This window comes from Vipera berus (assembly GCF_964194415.1).
Source record: "Vipera berus genome assembly, chromosome: Z".
Lineage (NCBI taxonomy): Eukaryota > Metazoa > Chordata > Lepidosauria > Squamata > Viperidae > Vipera > Vipera berus.
The window spans coordinates 63,277,875-63,301,072 of NC_138205.1; the positions used below are offsets into that span (position 1 = coordinate 63,277,875).

At 44.6% G+C, this 23,198-nt stretch overlaps 1 protein-coding gene across 1 annotated transcript in view; it reads right to left on the bottom strand.

Moving 5' to 3' along the window:
• ADCY1 (adenylate cyclase 1) overlaps positions 1–23,198 on the bottom strand; it is a gene marked incomplete at its 5' end in the record, with an annotated part of 490,247 nt that overhangs the window by 134,441 nt on the left and 332,608 nt on the right. The window contains one exon of the mRNA XM_081342918.1: positions 2,822–2,963. Within this exon, the coding sequence (XP_081199044.1) occupies positions 2,822–2,963 (142 nt within the window). The remainder of the gene's footprint in view (positions 1–2,821; positions 2,964–23,198) is intronic.

The following is a 23,198-nucleotide window of genomic DNA, read 5'->3' on the forward strand; positions in this document are numbered from 1 at the left end:
CCTGCTTTGTTAGCATGCTCAAAATGGTGCTGTCTGACACTTCAAAATTTCTGGGCCAAATCAACCTGTTTCTAGTAGCGTAATCTGATGTCTAATTCTATCAACCTTCTCTCCCAAACTTCCATCTAATGTTGTAAGTCCCCTTCTGCTTCTCTTAATTTCTCTACCCACTCCTCCCTTTCCTGTAATTTAACCTTTTTCTTCCTCGCAATAAATTTAATTGCCACCCCATGCATATAAGCTTTCTCCATATCCCAAAGGATTTGTAACGACGTCTCCCCATTATCGTTCTCCCTAAAAAAAAGCTCCATCTCTCTCTTAATTAACTGCTGGAATTCTATGTCTCTTAATATTGTTACATCAAGGGTCCACCTTCTCCTTTTCCCAATCTTACCTTCACCCCATACCACCACTATGGGGTTGTGATCAGCCCATAAATTAGTCTGTATTTCCACAGTGGCTAGAGATCTTATCTCAGCCGTCATCCACACCATGTCCAAGCGCGACCAAGATCTATGCCTTGTAGAAAAGAAGTAAATTGCTTTCCATTTGGGTTCAACTCCCGCCAGGCATCTCGAAGGCCAAGCTCCTTCCTCATCTCGTCACATATTTTGGGAAGTATCCGCCTATCTGTCAGCCACCTAACCCCTTGTTCCTGATCACAATTATAGTCCATCTCCTTATTTATAATCCCATTGAAATCACCTATTATGCAAATTTGATCATACTGCAAATCTACCAACCTATAATACAGCCTTTCATAAAATTGCTTTTGGGCTCCATTTGGGGTATATATCCCCACCAACAGTGTCCTGTGACAACCAACCTCAACTTCAATCATTAGGATTCTCCCATCTTCACCTTGATAAATTAATTTTGCTTTCAGATACTGTTTAACATAAAAAACCACTCCCCTTTGGTTTTTATCTGCTAAGGCCACAAATAAATTACCTAATTTTGGACAATCCAAAACAGTTTCATGTTGTTTTTTAATGTGCACTTCCTGGAGACACACTATATCCACACCCGACTTTAACAATTTCAAAAAAAAAACCATTTCCTTTTGACTGGCAAGTTCAAACCATTAACATTAACTGAAAGTAAACATACATCGCCCATTTTCATTTCTCTGCCATTCTTGCCCTGGTGGTCTGTCTAGTCACTCTCTGATACTTCTCCTCTTCCTCTTTGTCTCCCTCGCTCCCCACATCATCCACCCTTCCCCCTGTCGCACCACCTTCTGATTCCTTCACTCCCATTTCATACCCAGACTCCATTCCCGAAGGTTTGATCTCATTAGCTAAAAAAACCTGTGCATCTTGGGGGGTGTCCAACCGAATTCTCTTGCCTTGCCAGGTCAACAAGAGACCATCAGGAACTAGCCACTTATATCGTACGTCTAATCTTCTAAGTTCGGATGTCAGTGCCAAATTTTTCTGCCTTCTCTCTCTGACCCTATGGGATAATTGTCTTAACAGTGATTTGCTTCCCAGCATGAGAGAAGGTCTGGCTTCTAGACTTTTGGTACACTTCATCCCTGAGCACCTTTTTACTAAATCTAACATATATTTTTTTTGGAAGTTTAAATTTCCTAGTATAGGAAGTGTACACCTGAAAGCATTCGTCAATATCTATGCGTACCATTTCAACCTCTCTTTGTAACATCTCCACCACAATTCCTGAGATCACTTCAAGCAAATTTTCACCAGATTCCTCACCAATATTCTGAAACCTCAAGAGAAATACAGATCTTTCCATATCCAATTTAATAATTTCATCTTCCATCTCCCTGTTAATTACTATTTGCTTAAGCTCAACCCTTTCAACTTTCCCTTCCACTTTTTGAATCTTGGTTGCTGATTCTTGAATTTTCCCATCATGCTCCTCCAAAGTTGCCCATATCTCCTTAAATTGAGTATTTAATTGCTGTATCTCACCTCTCATATCCCCCACTTCATTTTTTAAATCCGCTAAATCCTTTGCCATAGATTCCTGATTCCATACCATCGTTTCCTGCATAGAATATAATAAATTTTGAATCCCCTGGAGGGATGGAGCCTTCTCAGCTGCCATACTTTCAATCACTCTATGTGGTGTAGGAGGTGTTGTGAAACCCTTTTTTGGTTTAACTGCTGCAGAGGAACTCGACATTTCCATAAGGCCTCCAAACCCTTTTAAAAAGTTATATACTACCCACACCCAATATAGTAATCCCCCTTTTCCCCCCTTTTCTTTCCTTTTCCTTTGTGCCATTTTACAACCTTTCTTGCCACAGTTGTTAAATGAATCACTACAGTTGTTAAGTTAGTAACATGGGGTGAATCTAGCTATAAATTTGATTGTCAGAAGGTTGTAAAAGATTATTAGATGTTCCTGGGACACTGCAACTGTCATAAATACATGCCAATTGCCAAACATCTAAATTTTGATCACATGACCATAGGGATGCTGCAGTGGTCATAAGCATGAAAAATGGTCATTAGTAACTTTTTTCATTGCCATTGTGACTTTGAACTGCCACGAAATGAATGGTTGTTAAGTTGAGGACTTATAAAACAAAAACCATAACCATGAAGTTGTTCTTATCTATAAAAATATGAAAAATAAATGGCATTTTCTACAATTTCCTTATACAAACTTTTTTCCTTATGGAACAAAGCTGAATAGTTCATAGTAAAAACAGAGAAACTTTCCATTCTTGAACATAGCATTTCAACATAAACAATATTTCCAATTCAATCTGTTTATTATTTCACTATACAATCTAAGTATGTGTGAATTAAATAATTTAATACATAATTAGTAAAAATCAAGTTCAAACCTTTCTCCGATGAGACGGCACAATGAAAAAGGTTTCAATATTATGCTTCTTTAAGAAACTGTTCCTTTCATAGCCATATCCGGGCTCCACCTCATAGTCGCCATTTAGGCACTCTAATGTGGTCTTTGTTACATGCACTTTCCTAAGTACAAATAAAAAACAGTTGTTTAATACTATGATCCATTAGCTTTATTTATAGAATTCAGTCTGAATCTTCTTTCTTGGTACATAAAGATCAGCCCTTGTCAGAACCCATCCCAATCAACATCTTAGGAAAGAAGAACTCTTGGAGATGAGATTGTCCAAACAGGAACTTTTACTAAAACATGGTTGACAGTGGATAATATAGACAGGATCTGGAAAATGTCTCACAGATCGATACTTTTAAAGTGTCCCCAAGTAAAAACCCCTCCCCTAAGTCCATTTGGTCAGTCCCGGATCAGTCAAGGTTCAGGTGTCAAAACCCTTCGTGGGAAAGGAGAAACACCAGTACATTTGCAACATTGTTACTTCTTCCCCTTCACAATCCAGTTGGAGATGCAAACCAGAATTCCCCCTCTTCCTCTTTCTTTGTTCTTCTTAGTTCAAAGGGTTTCTTCCCTGGTCTTTTGTGATGGCCTCCAGGCAGGCTGAATAAAGAAACCTTGCATCTAAGGGATAGAGATGGCTCTTAACAACCCTGGCTTCTCTTCCCCTCCTTGGAAATGGTAGAATCCATTTGGTGATTTAGATTTGCACAGTTAAAAATGAAATATAAATGGATTCTGACAGCCCTTCCATTTTATCCTAAAAAGATTTTCTTTTCAAACCCAAACTGAGTGTAGACCAAACACAAAAAGTAAAGACAATGGAGAATAAATTTAGTAGACTCTGGAAAAGAAGAAGTGATGGAAGGATAAGCTTCACAAAATTTGGATTCCTCATCCTTTTAAAATAAAAAAATGGAATATATATATATATATATATATATACTCAATGCAGAATATTAATGGATCCAATCCAATTCAAAGCAGAAAAAAGTATTTCGTTATTTGAGGAAATTAAATCTAGAAGAAATGCACATTAAAATAAAATATAAAATATTTGGTTAATAAAATATTAAGAGAGGAATTTATCTTAATGGGACTAAACAACAGAAATGAATTTGTCTTATACGTAAAATCTCAGCTTAAACTTAAATTTGTAATATGAGATGAATATGGTAGATTTGTAGCAAGAAAAGTGGATGGAAAGGGATAAAGTTAATGGTAGTAGGAATTTATGTACCAAATGAAGACAAATCAAAATTTCTTGAATATTTTCTGAATGAATTAATATCATTTACTTATGAAAATTGGTATCAGCTTGGTGACTGGAATGGAGTAACTTTTCTGACTTGACAGAAGATCAAATAAAGGGTAAAACTCCCACAAGATAAATTAATACAAGTCTTTTGTAAGTTGATGGACAATTTAACTTTGGTTGGCTTGATACAAAGGTTCAAAAATAGATTGGCAAGAGTCTATACCTTATTACAGAAATGACCCAAATTATCAGAGAGATATATTATTATGCTTATATATGCAGATGATGCAGCAATTCTCTCAAGGATACCCATTGGATTCAAGAACTCCAAATACCTTCATACATTACTGTAAAGAGAACCACTTTGAAACCAACTATTCTAAAACTAATAATGGCATTTACAAATTGCCATAAAAAGCCTACCTGCGTTATTAATATTCCATTGAGCAAGTGCAATGCTTCTTATGTAGGTTCCAATGTGGGTTGGTCACTGGAACCTGAGGTTTTGTCTTCCAGGTTTTCGGACTTGTGATGGAGCCCATCTTCAGGGAACTTCTCTTCAGCAGAGTGTGTAGTATTTAAATAGTGCTGTCAAGCTATGAAGATTGCTTGCGCTAAGATAGCTATGCTGCTTCTAGCTTGCCAACAGTTACAAGTGGGAGGGGAGCTTATGGAATGTACAGGTGTTTTCTATCCATATGGGAAGCAAGGTCACAGAAGAGATGTTATGGTGAGCAGAGACTTTCTTCTCAACTGCCTGAAGAATAATTGGACAATGTGACCAGAGAGGAGAGGGAAGGTTTTATTCTTTTAATTATCTTTCTGGCACCAAGTTGCCAGAGCTGATTTTCTATTCATCAGTGCCAATATGCTGTACTCAATAAAGTTTTGCATTACAGATTGGAATGTCTCAGCTGTGCTTGCTTTGTTGGGATCATCAGTCAGAACCTTGACACTAAATCAGCTCTCATTTAAATCCAATTCTAACTAAGGGGTCCTGAGCCCCTATGTCCCAAATGGCCAACTCCACAGTGGTTGTGAAGAGTCAGGGAAAGATTCCAGAGATGGAGTAACCAGCAAAAGCTGGGATGGGGTCAACAGGCAGGATCCTAACTGGAGCTGTGAGCAACTCTAGGACCTAGCTAGCTTCGACGTGCCCTAAAGTGAAAGGAAGGTGGAAGGAGCCAGTGCCAATGCAGGGGTGATGACAGCCTTCAACCAGCCAAATCTGGAAGGATGGCAAGAAGGAGCGTGCAAGGTGTCCAAAGAATTCTCCTTGATCCTACCCCAGGGCTAAATTCATCTGAGAGCCGAGATGCTGGGAGTGGACAGCCTCGGAGTGGGGAGAGCCGATGGAATGGAGGTACTTGCCTCCATGAGGCAGCCAGTCAGTCAAGCAGCTGAGACAGAAATTCAGCAGTCTGGACGTGTAAGGAGGAGGACTGGCCTGGAGGCTACATCTACCCCTTTAGCAGTGATCTGATCAGCCTTCAACATCAGCGCCAGCACTGTGATGACCCAGGGCATAGCACAGAGGCAATGCAGTCAGCTGGCAATTCAAACTGCCCTTTAATTGCTCCAAATTTTCCCCAAATGCTCCCACATTTCTGGCAAGCCTCGAAACAAAGGAAGACACACACATCTTCAGCCGCCTCTGGCTGCAAGTAGTTTCACATACAGTCTAATTAGGAGAGAAATTTACTCAAGGCCACAGAGATAACAAGGAATGACACACACATCATAAACCTAACGAGTCTGTGTGAATACAAGCTTGGCTGAGCAGTTTCAGAAAAGAAGTCAAAATACAGTCTGATGTCTTTGAACATCCAAGCAATGTTGTCAGTCAGTCCAATGGTCAGAGCTTCCGGGTTTCCAAGCAGAAGTCACAGAACAAGAGATCAGTAACAACACACAAAACTCCAAGGAATCAGTGTTTGTTCCTGACAAATGCCTCTCCCCACAGTGTCTCCTTAAATCTCAGTCTCCAGGTGTGCCTTGTGGAGAGGGGGAATGCTCTCCTCCCGAGTAATTGAGCCTGCCTTCATTGTTCCCTCCTTCTCTCCACTCTCCGTGCTCTAGGATTAGGTGAGGGTAGCCCTTGCTCATTGTCTGAACTCTGTCTCTCCTGTTCATCCTGTCCCAACCCTGAAGGGCCATGGCCTGCCTCGGCCTGCTCTTCCCCGCATTCCTCTGAAGCCACAGACACCTGTCTCTTGACCTTCATAGGGTCCCATTCCACCTCATTTTCCTCCACAGATTCAGGCTCCTGATGGAGGCATGACAGCACCCTTGCCCCAAATCCCACTGAGAGTAGCAGCAGCCAAGGCTGGGGTAATAGCTAGCCCCCAGTTGATGGCTTCTCCCCAGCCTGGCCCCTGTCTGGGCCTCGGGGCCCATGGTCCTTGAAAAACAGCAACCACACCGCCTGAGATGGCTGGTCCACAGTCACTACTGTATGTATTTCCCTATGGCATGAGATGGCTGCTGGGATATTGGAGTGTCCCAAGGTTTCCACCACTCCCTCTCATCAAGGCCACCTTTAATGGCAACCTGGAAAAGTTGGTGTTCTTCCTGAATCAAATCTGGTCGCACCTGGACTGACTTGGAGAAGCTTATGCTGATGATGTGGCTCATGTGGATACCACTGTGGCCAACCTCGAAGGGAAAGAGGCAGAATGGGTGACAGTTCTCCATCACAAAGGAGCCCCCAAGCTGGGTGATCCTGAACCATTTTGGGAGAGCTCAGGGCCCAATTTGGTGATACCACTCAGACACAATGCGCAGAGGCTGAGGTTCGCAATATAAGGATAGGAAGCAAGCCCGTGGCAGAGTACACCAGAGAGTTCAGGAGGATCACAGGAAGATTGAGGCATTGGCCAGAGCAACTCCTGACACACTACTTCAAGGATGGCTTGAACCGTGAGTTGTACCACACAGACTTAACTAGAGGAATACCAAACCAACTCAACAACTGATACTAACTGGTGACGAATGTGGAGTTCAACCTGATGGAGTACAAGGAGTGCAGGAGGCTTGAGACCTGTCCGAAGAGGAGCCAAGAGAAGCACAGACTAGGTAGAAGCAGTCTGTGACATTATCTCTTGCCCTGGATGAACCCCCAAGACACGCTCTCATTTTGTGCTTCTGCTGCGGTCAGGAGGGCAACCAAGCTGCTCCAGCACCCAGAGCAATGCTGGCAACCCCACCTCCTATGAAGGGCAAAAAAATCACCAAAAAAGGGAAAGAAACATTGTGTGTGGCTTGTCAGATCATCGAGGTGTCCCCCCTGAAAGTGAAGGGGAGGGAACACCAACTGAAGAGAAGCTGAAGTTGAAACTCTATAAGAGTGACAGTAAGGGTGAAGACAACCCAATAATGAATGGACCTGTCAGCCCCCTTGCAGCCCAACTGGACTCTGTAGCACCAAATTTGGGGCGAGAGGGTTGGTGAAAACCTTAATAGACTCAGGATCACCCGATACCTAATCAGCTTGTCAACACTGCAGAAGCTAGGGTTGTGAGTGAGAAAGCTAAGGCAGCCCAGGTTGACAGCTCCCTGGTGGGGGGCTTGGTTACCTTCTACTTAACTGAGCCAATGCACCTGAGGCTAGGTGACCACCAAAAGGCTATTTGTTCAAGGTTGCCCTGAAAATGGCCAAGGAGGTGATTTTTAGGATTATCCTGGCTAGCTAAGTGAAGATTTCAGATTTTAGATTTTATTAGATTTATATATCGCCCTTTCCCGAAGGACTCAGGGCGGTTTACAGGGCATTTTAAAATCATACCAATACAAAATACAAAGTTAAAAGACAAAAAATTAAATTATCCCTGAAAATAAAACCCAGTTAAAATTCTCAGCCTGGGTCAGAGAGCTCAAAGAGCCAAGTCTTCAGGTGTCGGCGGAATGAACGTAGGTCAGGGGTAGTCCTGAGCTCCACGGGCAGCTGGTTCCAGAGGGCAGGCGCACCCACAGAAAAGGCCCTCCCCCTGGGAGAAGCCCTGAACTTCCAGGGAACAAGGGCGGATCCACACTGGAAAGAAAGAAAAAAGGAAACCCCAAATACAGCCAGGTTGTGTCAGAGCAGGGGGAGGTGCAGCAGGCCCTCCCAAGAGAATACCAAGACCTCATGGAGGTGTTCAGTGAGAAAGAGTGTGACATGCTGCCCCTGCACCATCTCACAGACTGTGCCATTGAAATCCTGCCTGGAGTGAAACTTTCAAAGTCAAAGATGTATTCCATGACCCCAAGGGAGCTGAGGGAGCTGAGAGACTACATCGACAAGAATATGGTGAGGGGTTTTATCCAAGTGGCAAAATCCTGAGTGGCAGCTCCTGTGCTATTCAAAGAAAAGAAATTTTAAACCACCCAAACCTTGAGGAGCCAGATGCCAGCGATGTAGCCATAGGAACAGTCCTCCTCCAGCAAAACCAGGAGGGTAGCAGCAACGGTGTGCATACATATCCGATAAGCTGAACAAGACCAAGAAGCAATGGGCCTGTGGGAGAAGGAAGCCTTTGCCATGAGGTGGGTGCTTTTAACTTGGAGGTAATTCCTTGAAGGGAGTAAAATCCTGTTCGAGTTGTGGACTGACCTTAAAAACCTGGAGGATTTGAAAATCCCTCACAATTCCGGTGGGTGGGCTAAGTATTTGATTTTGAATTGAAGTACATTCTCAGGGGAGGGAGGAATTTCCTGGCAGATGCCTTGTAACTAAATATAAAAGTAATCGAGAAGAGGTGGTGAACTCCATCATCCCCACAAGCCACCACCAGGTGGCAAGAGAAGAAAAGGAGCTCACCTCCTGCTAACTCTTTTGCCCAACAATTAAAACAGGAGCTACAGGATGTGTGGTTTGGGGCTAATCAGAGAGAGCTAACCCCAAGGGAGGGACTGGCATGGAAGGCGGACAAGCTATATGTCTTAGACAGCTTGCAGCTACAAGTTTTGCAACATAGCTATGATGCCAAGCAAACTGACCAGTTTGGATTACTTTGCATCTAGCCAACCATCAGTTCTGGTGGCCAAAGATGAAAAAGGACATTGAAAGCTACATGAAAAGCTGTGCAGTCTGCACAGCCAGTAAGAGAATGCCAGGGAAGAGCCCAGGGTTGTTGCAGAAGGTTGCCGTCCCAACCAGACCCTGGGAGGAGATAGCCATGGACTTCATTGTGGAATTACCAGAGAGTGGGGGGAATACTGTGATTTGGACTGTTGTGGACCTGTATTCCAAGCAAGCCCATTTCATCACACGACCTGGACTCCCCTCAGCCCAGAAGTTAGCAAAGATGTTTTTGTGGCACATTTACTGGCTACATGGGGTGCCCAAGCATATCATCTCAGACCAAGGGGTTCAGTTCACTGGTAGGTTCTGGAGGGAGTTTGTGAGGATTGGGTCCTTCCAGGGGCTTAGTTCGGCTTTTCATCCAAGTACAAAACGGGGCTGCAGAATGAACCAATGCAATGGTGGAATAGTACCTGCATTGCTATGTGAACTACCAGCAATCTAACTGGGCAGGACTCTTGGTGTTTGCTGAAGTGGCATATAATAACACAGTGCATAGTAGCACAGGTTTCACCCCTTTCAAAGTAGTGACAGGGCTAGAGTTCGCACCTATGCCAGAATGCCCTCAGAAGCCTCCTTCCTCAGGCATAGCCGAATGGGTAGATTTGTTCCTGAGGGCCTAGAGCACAGGTCTGCAACCCGCGGCTCCGGAGCCACATGCGGCTCTTTCAGACGTCTCCTGTGGCTCCCAGTTCTCTGCCATGTGGAATCCAAAAAAAAAAAAAAGTGGGACTAAAATAGTTCAACCAATCAATTCAAATATGCAGGGTAGGTGCATATCTTGCCTTGGCTCCACTCTTCAGTCAAACCCTTTCCTGCGCATGCGCGCATGTACGCACACGCGCACACATTTTTTGCGACTCCCAGTTTTTCCTTTTGTGAGGGAACCTGTTCCAAGTGGCTCTTTCACTGTTTTAGGTTGCTGACCCCTGGCCTAGAGCAATATAAGGAAAGTCCTAACCAAAGCAACAGAATGTTCTGTACCAGCCTGCTACCGGCCCTGCAGAAAAGGCAAGGACAACCCCTTTTTCAAGAAGGCAAGAGGCTGGAATTACGCCTGCCAAATTTATTACCACAAAAACAAACGGAACAAGACAAACCAAGAAACAGGAGCTTTAAGAAACAGGAACTATCCAAGCGGTTGCCTTCAGCAAACCAGCCCTCCCACACATTCCCCTTATATAGAGTTCAGGGCGTGGCTTCTCTCTGCCTCCTTCCGAGGAGCCCCATTGCCTTCCTCTGTTTACTCCTAATTGACTGCCTCCTGCGTCGGGTGTCCTTGAACAGGGCCAGCTGTGGGTCATCTTCATCCACGCTGTCAGGCTCACACAGCTGGGTCTCCGTGGTGACCAAGTGGGAGGGGCCTGGCTGAGGGCTCTCATCAGCAAGATCTTCAACCCCCTCAGCAAGGTCTTCAACACCCCCCTCCTCCTCTGAGTCGTCCGACCCAACTGCCGAACCCACAGGCTGACCCTGAATCACAACACTATCCCGCACCGCAGGGCCCTTCCCCCAGATCTGCCGATCCGGATGCGGTTGGGATGGAAATTGTTCATGAAAAGTGGTCACCAACGCAGGGGCATGAACGGCGGTCGCGTCTTCCCAGGTGAAGTCCTCTGGTCCATAACCTTTCCATTCAATCAGGTACTGGAAACGACCTTTCAGCCAACAGGAATCCCTGATGCTGGCGACCTCGTACTCGGGGGTGCTGCCTCCATCAGAAGGTCCTGATGGGGGAGGTTACGCTTGGCGGAGTGGACAGGCCGGTTGCTCGGGGACCAACAGAGACCGATGAAAGACTGGGTGCATGCGCAGGGAACGTGGCAGAGTTAAGCGATAGGCGACCGGACTGATGATAGCCTCGACTGGGAATGGTCCTAAATATCGGTGATCTAACTTTCTCACCGGCCGTGTTGACGGTAGGTTCCTGGTGGACAACCAGACCCGATCTCCCACCGATAGTGGAGGCGTATCCTGTCTTGACCGATCAGCAAACCTTTTGTAATCGGCCTTGGCCTTCTCTAACTGACGTTGCACCAATCAATGGATCGCCTGTAACTCTGCCATGAAGTCGTTCGCTGCCGGCTCTGGTGAGTCCACAGGAGAAAGGGGGAAAAACCAGGGGTGATATCCCACATTGGCCAAGAACGGTGTCATCTGTGTGGAGGTGTGCTGCGAATTGTTAAATGCAAACTCAGCTATGGCCAGATAGTCCACCCAATTGTTTTGCTGCAGATTGACGTAGCAGTGCAGATATTGTTCCAGGATACCAATGACATTCTCGGTTCCCCCGTCAGTTTGAGGATGATGCGTGGACAAGAGGCAAATCTTGATATCCAACGCATGCATCAACTCCTGCCAGAAGCGGGCTGTAAACTGGGCCCCCCTATCAGAGACGACTCTATCAGGGAGGCCGTGCAGCCGAAACACCTGCTGAATGAACATACGACTAGTGGCGCGGGCTGACGGTAAGCCGCGACAGGGGATGAAGTGCGCCATCTTGGTCAGCATGTCCACCACCACATACACTGTCGTAAAACCAGAGGATGGGGGTAAATCCGTCAGAAAGTCCATGGACACAGCCCCCCAGGGTCTTTTGGGTGTCGGCAAAGGCTGCAGTAATCCAGGCGGGGCCCCTGTCGCTGACTTGGCCTGCCTGCATGGGATGCAGGAGGTAACATAGGACTGGACGTCGTGTCGGACTCGGGGCCACCAGAAGGTACGGGAGACCAGGTTCAGGGTCTTGAACAGGCCAAAATGCCCCGCCACCGGGTTATCGTGACACTGGCTGAGGATGAGTCCCCTGAGTGGCCCTCCCGGAACGTAGAGCCGGTCACGATAATACAAGAGTCCATCCGTGACCGTCCAAGGAGAATCTGGCCCCACCTCCTCCTTCCGCTGAGCCACCCACACCTCCTGCTGCTGTGCCTCCCAGATCCGAGCCCGTATATCAACCGGCTCCCGCACCGCAGCAAAAGACTCAATGGGGATCACTGTCCTGGGCAGAAGCTTGTCTTCCACTCGGCAATATTCGGGCTTCCTGGACAGAGCATCCGCTCTTTGATTGTGCCCGCTAGGTATGTACCGAACCCGGAAGTCAAACCTCGCAAAGAAAAGAGATCACCGGATCTGGTGTTGGTTCTAATTCCGAGTGGTCTGCAGGCTTTCCAAATTCTTATGGTCCGTCCGGACCTCGATTTGATGCCGCGCTCCCTCCAGATGATGTCTCCAGGCCTCAAACGCCACTTTGATGGCCAGCAGCTCCTTCTCCCAGATTGTATAATTGCACTCCGAAGGGTTCAGTTTTCGTGAATGGTACGCGCAAGGGAAGAGGGTACCACTGGGCATCGTTGCCTGGAGTAACTCTGCCCCAATGGCAATGTCGGAGGCGTCCGCCTCCACAACAAATGGCCGTTGCGGGTCAGGATGCTTCAAGATGGGCTCCTTCATGAAGGCTTCCTTCAAAGTCTGGAAAGCCTGTTGTTCTGGAGCGTTCCACTGGAACCGAGTCTTCTTCTGCAGGAGCCGGGTGAGGGGGGCTGTCAAGGCAGCAAACCCAGGGATGAAAGTTCGGTAATAGTTGGCGAATCCAAGAAGTCACTGAACATGCTTCACGCGACACGGGGGTTGCCAACTCTGCAAAGACTCAACCTTACTCGGCTCCATGGCGATGCCCTCAGGAGAAATGCGGTGACCCAGGAAATCGATGGTCACCCGGTAGAACTGGCACTTCGCCAACTTGGCAAACAGCCGATGTTCTCGGAGTCGCTGCAGGACCTGATGGAGATGCTGATGGTGCACCTCACGCGACGGGGAGTAGATCAGGATGTCATCCAAGTAGATCACGACAAACTGATCCAACAAATCTCGGAAAATGTCATTCATGAAATGCTGAAACACAGCGGGGGCGTTGGTCAGGCCAAACGGCATCACCGTGTACTCAAAATGTCCATAGCGAGTACCAAACGCCGTCTTCCACTCATCACCCAGCCGAACCCTAACAAGGTTGTAAGCTCCACGCAGGTCCAGTTTCGTGAAGATCTTAGCCTCCCCGAGTCGGTCCAAGAGTTCGGGGATGAGGGGCAGCGGGTAACGATTGCGCACCATGATGGTGTTGAGTTTCCTATAATCGCAGCAAAGCAGCAATTCGCCCGACTTCTTTTTGACAAAGAGCACGGGTGCAGACACTGGCGAGGACGAGGGCCGGATGAAACCGCGAGCCAAATTCTTCTCCAGAAAGTCCCGCAATGCAGCCAACTCGGGGTCCGACATGGAGTACAAATGCCCCACTGGGAGAGGTGCATCAGGGACTAAATCAATGGGGCAGTCATAGGGCCTGTGCGGGGGTAATTGATCCGCCTCTGTCTCGCTGAACACATCAGCAAAGTCGGACAGTTCGGGAAGCAAGGAAACCCCTGGGGAACCCTCCACCTGGCCGGCACAGATATGGCAGGAGTGGTGCACGCACTGCAAGCTTGGGAAGTTGACCAAGTTCTGTGACCAATAGATCTGTGGGTCATGCGCCCGGAGCCATGCCAGTCCCAAGACCACGGGGAAGTGCAGATCTGAGGTGATATAGAACTGGATGTCCTCCACATGGGAACTGATGGCCATACATAATGGTTGCGTGGCGGCCGTAATTGGCCCAGAGAGGAGCACTCAACCATCGATAGTCTCCACTAACATGGGCGGATCCACCGGGCACTGGGGAACAGCCCATTTGGCCACAAATGCTGAGTCCATAAAATTTGTGGTGGCCCCAGAGTCAATTAAGGCATGGACTGGAATCCCCTCTGGCTTGCCAGGAAGGATCAGACGTGCCTCCAATATCAGATGCCGTGGAGGTCCACAGGCAGCATCGGAAAGACGTCGCTCAGTGTTGTTGTGGGACGCCTGATCTATCACACCGTCTAGATCGGTCTCAGGGCATTTCCCGACAGAAAAGTAGGGGACTTTCTCGGGGCAGACTCGGTCACTGATGCCCGCTGTCACTTCTTTGGGCAAAAAGCAGCCAAATGCCCAGGGTCCCCACAGTAAAAACACAACCCCCCCAATCGTCGTCTGTTCATTTCAGTCACCGATAGACGAGACCTGGCGGCACCCAGCTCCATTGGCTCCTCCCTTTGAACTGGGGGCTCACGCACAACAGGGGCTGCAGGGGTCTGTGGGGTGGCACGGCGACTCCTTCGCTGCTGCAACCGAGCATCGATCCACAGGCAGAGATGGATCAGCCCATTCAGGTCTGAGGGAATATCCACACGGGCCAGCTCATCCAACATCTCCTCCGACAATCCATCCTGGAAGGCATCCACGAGCGCAGCCTCATTCCAGGCGGAATCCTGGCTAAGCAGTTGGAAATCGCTGATATAGCCCTGTAGGGGGTGTTGACCCTGCCTCAGAGCTTTTAGGCGTCGAGTAGCAGTCTGCATCTTAATAGGGTCCTCATACATCAGACGCATATGATCACAAAACCCCACAAAGTTGTCCAACAATGGGCTAGGTTGAGCCAGCAGAGGCGTGCCCCAACGACCTGCATCACCCGAAAGAAGGCTTAACACAAATCGGTCAGTGGGGAAATCAGCTGCTCTCACGCTGATAAAGAGTTGGCATTGTCCCAGGAAAGCAGGAAACAGTTCTGGATTGCCTGTAAATTTATCCGGCATCGCAACTTGGCATTTTCTCCTGGGTGGGGGTGATGGTGTGGGTGCAGCATAAACCTGAGCTTGCAGTTGAGCCACCTGAGCTGCTAGCAAAGTGAGTTGCTGGGTGAGCTGGGCATTCTCAGCACGTAGCTGCTCCATAATATTAGTAAGGGGTGGGAGGCTGAAGGGAAACTGTTCTGTACCAGCCTGCTACCGGCCCTGCAGAAAAGGCAGGGACAACCCCTTTTTCAAGAAGGCAAGAGGTTGGAATTACTGCCAAATTTATTACCACAAAAACAAACGGAACAAGACAAACCAAGAAACAGGAGCTTTAAGAAACAGGAACTATCCAAGCGGTTGCCTTCAGCAAACCAGCCCTCCCACACATTCCCCTTATATAGAGTTCAGGGCGTGGCTTCTCTCTGCCTCCTTCCAAGGAGCCCCATTGCCTTCCTCTGTTTACTCCTAATTGACTGCCTCCTGCGTCGGGTGTCCTTGAACAGGGCCAGCTGTGGGTCATCTTCATCCACGCTGTCAGGCTCACACAGCTGGGTCTCCGTGGTGACCAAGTGGGAGGGGCCTGGCTGAGGGCTCTCATCAGCAAGATCTTCAACCCCCTCAGCAAGGTCTTCAACACCCCCCTCCTCCTCTGAGTCATCTGACCCAACTGCCGAATCCACAGGCTGACCCTGAATCACAACACAGAAAGCCAAAAGAAGCAAGCAGACAAGAAGTGATCTCCTCAAGGAACGTTCTGTGTAGGAGACAAAATGTATCTGTCTATAAAATACCTAAAGTTTAGAGTGCCTTGCAAAAAGCTAGGTCTGAATTACATAGGGCCTTTTCCCATTGTAAAGGTCATCAGTCCGGTCACAGTAGAGTTAAAGCTGCCCAGAATATTGGGTAAAGTATAACTGGTATTCCACTGCAGCCTACTGAAACCTTTTCAGGGCACCAGGATGAGACTAGTTGAGAAAGAAGCCCCAACCCAATAATTGGGGGAGAAGCAAACTATGAAGTAAATGGGTTCTAGATTCTAGGATCCATAAGGGGAAGTCCAGTGGAGAAGTTATCCAATCTCAGAGACTAGATGGACAAAGACCCAATAATGTTAAGGCGGATTGCTTAGTACAGGGGTGTCAAACTCAATTTCATTGAGGGCCGCATCAGCATTGCGGTTGCCCTCAGGGGGCCGGCTGGGTGTGGCCAGGGTGGGCGTGGCCTACTGGGTAGGCGTGGCTGGAGTGCGTATGGCCCACTGGGTGTGCATGGCCAGCTCTACATCATTTGTGTCAAGGGTGCCTATGGGGGCCTGGGCAGGAGTGGGACAGATCTGAGGGTCTCTGGCAGAAGATGGGACCAGGGAAGTGCCAAGGCATGGTCCACTGGAGGAGCCTCATTGTTCCTCTCAGGCCATGGGGGGGCTGGACGGTGGTGCGGAGGTCAAATGCCTAGCCCAGCCCTCAAGCACCCACGGCACTAAGCCCAGCCCCACTTCCCCAAGGGGGTGCCCAGCTGCATTTACCTCCTCCTCAAGGCTGCTGCTGCTGTGCTTGCTCTCTGTAGCCAGGTTGCTCATGATGGGTACGAGGGCAAAATCAAGAGGGAGGCCCATTCCCTCTCCATGTAAGGAGACCTGGCTTTGTATCCAAAGCTCCCTTAGCAATAGGGAGACCCCCCAGCATAGGCCAGGAGGGGGGCAAGGGGATGGTGAAAGGGCAGCAGGGCAGGACTAAGGTAGGACTTCCCTCAGACCTTCCCTCTCCTTCCTTCCTTCCAAAGAGCAGAGTGGTGGGAAAATATTTGAGATGAGGGAGGGAGAAAAACAGGCAAGAAACACAGCTGGGGAAGTGTCATTCTTCGTGAGGAATGAAGAAATGCACCTTTGCCTGGAAATGGCCAGCACATTGCCCTCGCCTACTTCACATATCCAGCTTGGTGGGCTTTATGGGAGGGGATGCCATGAGCAGCATGAGAGTTGATGTTACCTACGCAATGCTGCCCAGCCCCTAGCCTGCCCGGTTTTGGCAGGTAGCGGGGTGCTCTACTCACAGTGCCAAGAGGCTGAGCTGGGTGGCATGAATCTGAAGAGAAGCACAATGCTGCCCAACCCCTAGCCTGCCTGAAGTAGGCAGGGCCATGTGCTGGCCACTTCCAAGCAATGGTGCATTTCTTCATTCCTCACAAAGGGTGATACCTCCCCAGCATGCACCGAGGGGGCAGTGCCGACATGGCACGGGCTGATTTCCAGATGGCCTTGTGGAGCTAAGACTGAATGTATTTCAGCATAGATGACCACCACGAAATTGTACATTGGCTCCTGGCCAGCCTGGGCCAGGGCCAAGACAGCGGGGGCCATTCCCTTACTGTTTCCAGGATGGCTTTGCGGGCCACATGAAACCACTTCGCGGGCCGCATCTGGCCCCCGGGCCTTGTGTTTGACATGTCTGGCTTAGTAGAAAAGTTCCATAGGAGATATCCCCAGAAGTCAGGACCCTCACAAGAGAACTAATGTCTGCTAAATGTTTTTTAGATTTCTTCCAGTTTCTAGGGATTCAGCCTGTCAAGCTATGAAGATTGCTTGCACTAGGACAGGCATGCCGCTTCTAGCTTGCCAACAGTTACGATGGGGGAGGAGAACATATGGAATGCACAGGTGGCTTCTATCCATATGGGAAGTAAGTTCACAGAAGAGATGTTATGGCAAGCAGAGACTTTCTTCTCATAACAACTGCCTGAAGTTGGACAATGTGACCTCAACTCTCAGAAAGGAGAGGGAAGGTTTCGTTCTTTTAATTATCTTTCTGGCACCAAATTGCCAGAGGTGATTTTTTTTATTCATCAGTGCTGATATGCCGTACTCAATTAAGTTTTGCATTAGAAATTGGGATGTTCCAGCTGTGCTTGCTTTGTTGGAATCATCAGTCAGAACCTTGACAAAAGCCTTGTATGTGGCTTTTTAAATGTTGATTGAGGTGTTGATGGCTGGCTATTAAGTCATTGGCTGTCATTTGCTTGTGCTGCCCAGCCCTCATCTTCTTCCCTGAAGTTTCCTGAAGATGGGCTCCAGCACGAATCCAAAAGCTTGGAAGACAAAACCTCTGGTCACACTGACCAACCCAGATTGGATCCTGCAACATTATCCTAGAACACATATATTCAACTTCATATGAAATGCTTCTCATATATGGGAGTACTTTTTCAGGCTAATGGACACAAAAAGAGCTCATGTGAACTATGTTTCACAAAATGCAGCTATCTTAAGATTTTATTATGCCAGTGGAGGTCACTACATACCTGCAGCCATCAATTTTTCTGAAGCTAAGTCTCTAGCTTAGTGTTCCCCAACCTTTTCAGCTCTGCAAACTAGCGAGGCAGGAGGAAGAGGGCATGGTTCTTTGTAAGTGGTGAGTGAGCATGCATATGCAGCTCCATTTGTACAAATAGTGGGCACGCATGTCCGTCACTTGCACAAATGGAGCTGCATGCATGTGCACGCTCACTCATTGCTTCTGCAGCCTTGTTCTAAACAGGCTGCAGCCTGGTATTGGGTTATGACCCATGGGCTGAGGACCCCTATTATACCCAATTATTATATGGTGCACAACTTGGATCAACTTCTAATCTCATACCATTAGAACTTGTCCAGTCTAAATTCCTGAAAGCTATTTTTCAAATTCCACACTGTGACTCTAATACCTCATTATGCATGGAGGATGGAATGATGAGAATGGAGACCAGAATTTAGCAAAATATGCTATTCTATTGGGTGAAGCTGATATTTCTCCCTATAGGCTTAGAGCCTCTGGTATTAAAACATAAGTTTTGGAAACAAGCTGTTTAGAACAAGCTCTCTTTCCTAGGACTCTTCCCCCATTTAACTATTATCTCTGAGCTATGATACAAAAATATACCATACTCTTTATGAATTTGTCCTTGTGACTCATGACAAGTAGAAACTATTGAACATGTTATTTTGTACTGTTTTACATAGCATCTCAAAATATTCTAGTTGCTCAGCTTTACTCTCAGACAGGATGGCTATGCATAAGATGGAGAAAATGGAAAGAACATCAGGAGATGCAGAATCTTTAAGACCCTTTTTGGATGAATATACAGCTAAAAAACATGAACTAATTCAGGCAATGGAAACAAAGCTTGAATCTAAACTTGATACATTTTCATTTGACTGGAGATATCAAACAGGCGAAGGATAGAGTGGATCTTATGGAGCACAAACTGGAGAAGAAAGATGTTTTGTATGAAGCTGATCTGCATGAAAGGGTTCTTTTGGAATATCACTTAAAGAACTTCAACTAAGATTTTGATTAATTCTTGAACTGTCTGGAGAGGATATTAGAGTAAGGACGATTAAAGTTTTCGCTTAGTTAATTAATTGGGAGGAAAAGATCCTTGACTTGGAAATAGAAAAAGTATATCGAGTAAACTCCAGATTTGCTACTATGAGAAAATTACCAAGGGACCCCTTAGTTCATTTTGCAAGAAGAACTATGAGAGACCATGTTTTGGATTGCCACTTTAAATCCAAACTAAGAATGAAAAACATGATATAATCATTTTGAAGGAAATTCCGATCGGAATTTTGAGAAAAAGGAAAGCCTATTCTTTCCTTATTGATATTTTGAAGAAGAGAAAAATTCCCTTCACTTGAAGGAGTAATACTCATTTATCAAGAGCAAAGACTCAGACTGAATTTCATAGAAAAAACCAAGCATTTCTTGATCAGACTTAAACTAATTTTGGACTCCGATGAAGAAATGGACACAGATAAGACATCAGAGGGAGAACAACTTCAAAAAGTTGACACTGAAGGAGGAGGTACAGCTGAGATGTTTGTACAGAAACTTGCCATTTTTTCTAAAGATGGAGATTAAGTCTTTTACATGGAATATTAATGGGGTGAATGTTCCACCTAAGTATAAAGAACTATTTCATTACATGAGGAAACTCAGTGTTGATATAACATGCCTTCAAGAGATACTTATCAAGAAACAAGATAGAAATACATACTAACTAAACTACTAGGGGAGTAATTTATATCTGCTGGTTTAAAATACATCAATGTAGTTGTTTTATATATAAAACCCCAATTTAAATCTAAGTTGCTTTTAATAGATAAATATGGTAGATTTGTAGTAGTGGAAATTGATCTAACATAATAAAATCAACTGTAGTTGGACTTTATGTGCCAAATGATGATAAAAGTACATTTTTGAATAACTTATGAATCAATTACTGCCCTTTTCATATGAAAATTGGCTTATGCTGGAGAACTGGGATGGAGTGACTTCTCCAGTTTTGGATAGAACACGTATCAAAGGGATTAAATCCTCCCAGGGTAAATTACCAAAGACTTTTTTTTTTGAGATGATGGACAACTTAGTATTAATAGATTTGTGGAAGAAATGGCTTTGCTAGAGAATATACTTTTTTTCAGAAAGACATAAATCCTTTTCAAGGATTGATATGATATGGATTTCAAAACACCTTGGAAATAAAGTTCTAAAAGTTGACATTTTGCCTAAATTGTTTTCTGATCACAACCCAGTTCTTTTGATATTTAGAAAAAAGAGTTTGAGTTACAGATGGAGATCAAATGAATGTATTTTGAAAAAGAAAACAACTGTAAAGGAGTATAAAAAAATAAAATAAAGGAATATTTTGATAATCTAGATGAAGGGACAAATTTAATGACTGTTTGAGATGTTAATAAAGCAGTTGTGAGGGGTTATTTTATACAATAAAATTTCCTAGAGAAAAAAAAATCCCAGGAAAAGATGTAAAAGATATTAGATGAAATGAGACAGAAAGAAATTAAATTTCAAAAGACATCTAGGGACTCTTAACATTTTACATCAAATTAAACTGTTATGGCAACAACTGTCTATGTTAAGAGTTCAAGAAATAGAAATAAAACTGAATTATGTGAAGCAAAGACATTTTGAGTTTGCAAATAAACCAGAAAGATTGCTGGCATATAAACTAAGAAAGGAAAAGGAAAAGAGAATGATCAAGAAAGTTTGTGAAGGCAACAATGTAATAACAGATAATGAGCTTATTAAAAAGGTTTTTTCATAATTTTTATTCCAATTGTATAAAAAGCAGGAGTTAGATATGTCTAAAATAGATGAATATTTGCTAAGACAATGGTTGCCTAAACTTTCACAAACTCAGAGACAACCTCTGAATGACCCAATAACTACCTTTGAAATATCAGAAGTTATAAAAAAATGAAATCACGTAAAGCTCCAGGTCCAGATGGCCTTACAAGCCAATATTATAAATGCTTCGAAAATGAACATCTTCAGCAACTAAAGGATATAATAAATGATATATTACAGGAGAGAAAGATACTTCAAACATGGAAAGAAGCCAATATTGTGTTACTACAAAAGGAAGGTCAAGATGCTATGAAGATAAAGAATTACAGACCAATCTCATTATTAAAGAATGACTATAAACTCATTGCTGCAGTTTTGATAGAAAGATTAAAGAAGAGTTTACAGGCATATATTCCCAAAAATCTGGTTCACTGTCAAAAAGATAGTTAAGGGACAATGTGAGGATTGTTTTGAATATTATTACAAAACCATAAAGAGAATCATGCAGCTTTTAATATTCTTAGATGCAGAGAAGGCCTTTGACAATCTAAATTGGGCTTTCATGTTTAAAGTTCTGGAAGAAATGGACTTTGGAGATAATTTCATTCAAGGGATCAAAGCTGTTTTATATATTACAGCAAGTAAAAATTGTTATTAATGGTGACTTAACTAATTCATGTGAAATTCAAAAGGGTACGAGACAAGGATGTCCTTGTCTCCTCTGTTGTTTATTTTGGTGTTGGAAGTTTTGAATAGAAATATCAGGCAAAATGAGAAAATAACAGGTATACTGTAAGTATTGAGAAGGAAGTTTATAAAATTAGGGCATTTGCTGATGATTTGGTTATATTCGTGCAAGACTCCAAAAATAATATAGAATATTTGATGAGGAAATTAAATGAGTTTGGGGGTTTTAGCAGGTTTTAAAATAAACAAATAGAAAACAACAATGCTTATTAAGAAAATGACCTCACAATATTGTGATATATTGACTAAAATGTCTGGTTTTAGGGTTGAGAAAACACTGAAGTATTTGGATATCATATTGACAAACACAAAACTGTTTCAAAAAATTATGTGCCTCTCTGGAATAACATTAAAAAGTATTTATTAAGATGGGATAAACTGTATTTATCACTATTGGGTAGAATTTCTGTAATTAAGATGAATATCTTACCGAAAATGCTTTTTTTGTTTCAGACGTTACCAATATTTGCAACTCATACTCCATTTAAACAAGGGCAGATTAATATTTCTAAATTTATATGGCAAGAGAAAAAAACTAATAGATATAATCTACTACAAGATGTTAAGGAAAAAGGCGGTTTGGGTATTTCAATGGTTGTTTTTTTGGTCTGGCTAAAAGAATGGGTGAACTTCCAGAATAAGAGGCTACTTGATTTAGAAGGTCATGAATTAAGATTTGGATGGCATGGTTATTTATGGTATAATAAGACTAAAGTAAATGTTGATTTAATAACCAGTTTGTTAGAAATGTCGTTCTAAGAGTTTGGAATAATTATAAAATAAGGTTTTCTACAAAGATGCCTCTTTGCATGTCCCCACAGGAAGTTTTTTTTAGAAAAGAATTTTTTGGTGAAGCTGGACTAGTGGACTTATGGTAAAATAATATCTTTTAATTTTGGTGATCCTATTCTCAGATCTAAGGAAGAGCTAGAAGCTGAAGTAAATGTCTGCCACTGAATCAGAATCAGAATATTGCTGGAAGGGACCTTCAAGGTTTTCTAGTCCAGTCCCCTGCTCAAGTAGGAGATCCTATACCATTTCAGACAAGTGACTGTCCAGTCTTTTCTTAAAAACCTCCAGTGATGAAGCATCCACATCTGAAGGCAAGCTGTTCCACTGGTTAATTGTCCTTGCTATTAAGAAGTTTCTCCTTAATTCCAGCATACTTTTCTCCTTGCTTCCATCTATTGTTTCTTGTCCTGCCCCCTGGTGCTTTGGAAAACAATTTGACCCCCTCCTCTTTATGGCAGCCTCTCAAATACTGGAATACTGCTCACATGTCACCCCTATTTCTTCTTTTCTCTAAACCAGCCAAACCAAAATCTGGCAACCGTTCTTCATATGTTTTAGTCTCCAGGCCTTTAATCATTTTAGTGCTCTTCTTTGTAATTTGTCAAAAGTCTCAACATCTTTCTTGTAATTTGGTGACCGAAACTGGATGCAGTATTCCAGGTGTGGTCTTATTAAGGCTTTATAAAGTAGTACTAATACTTCACATGATTTTATTCTGTGCCTCTGTT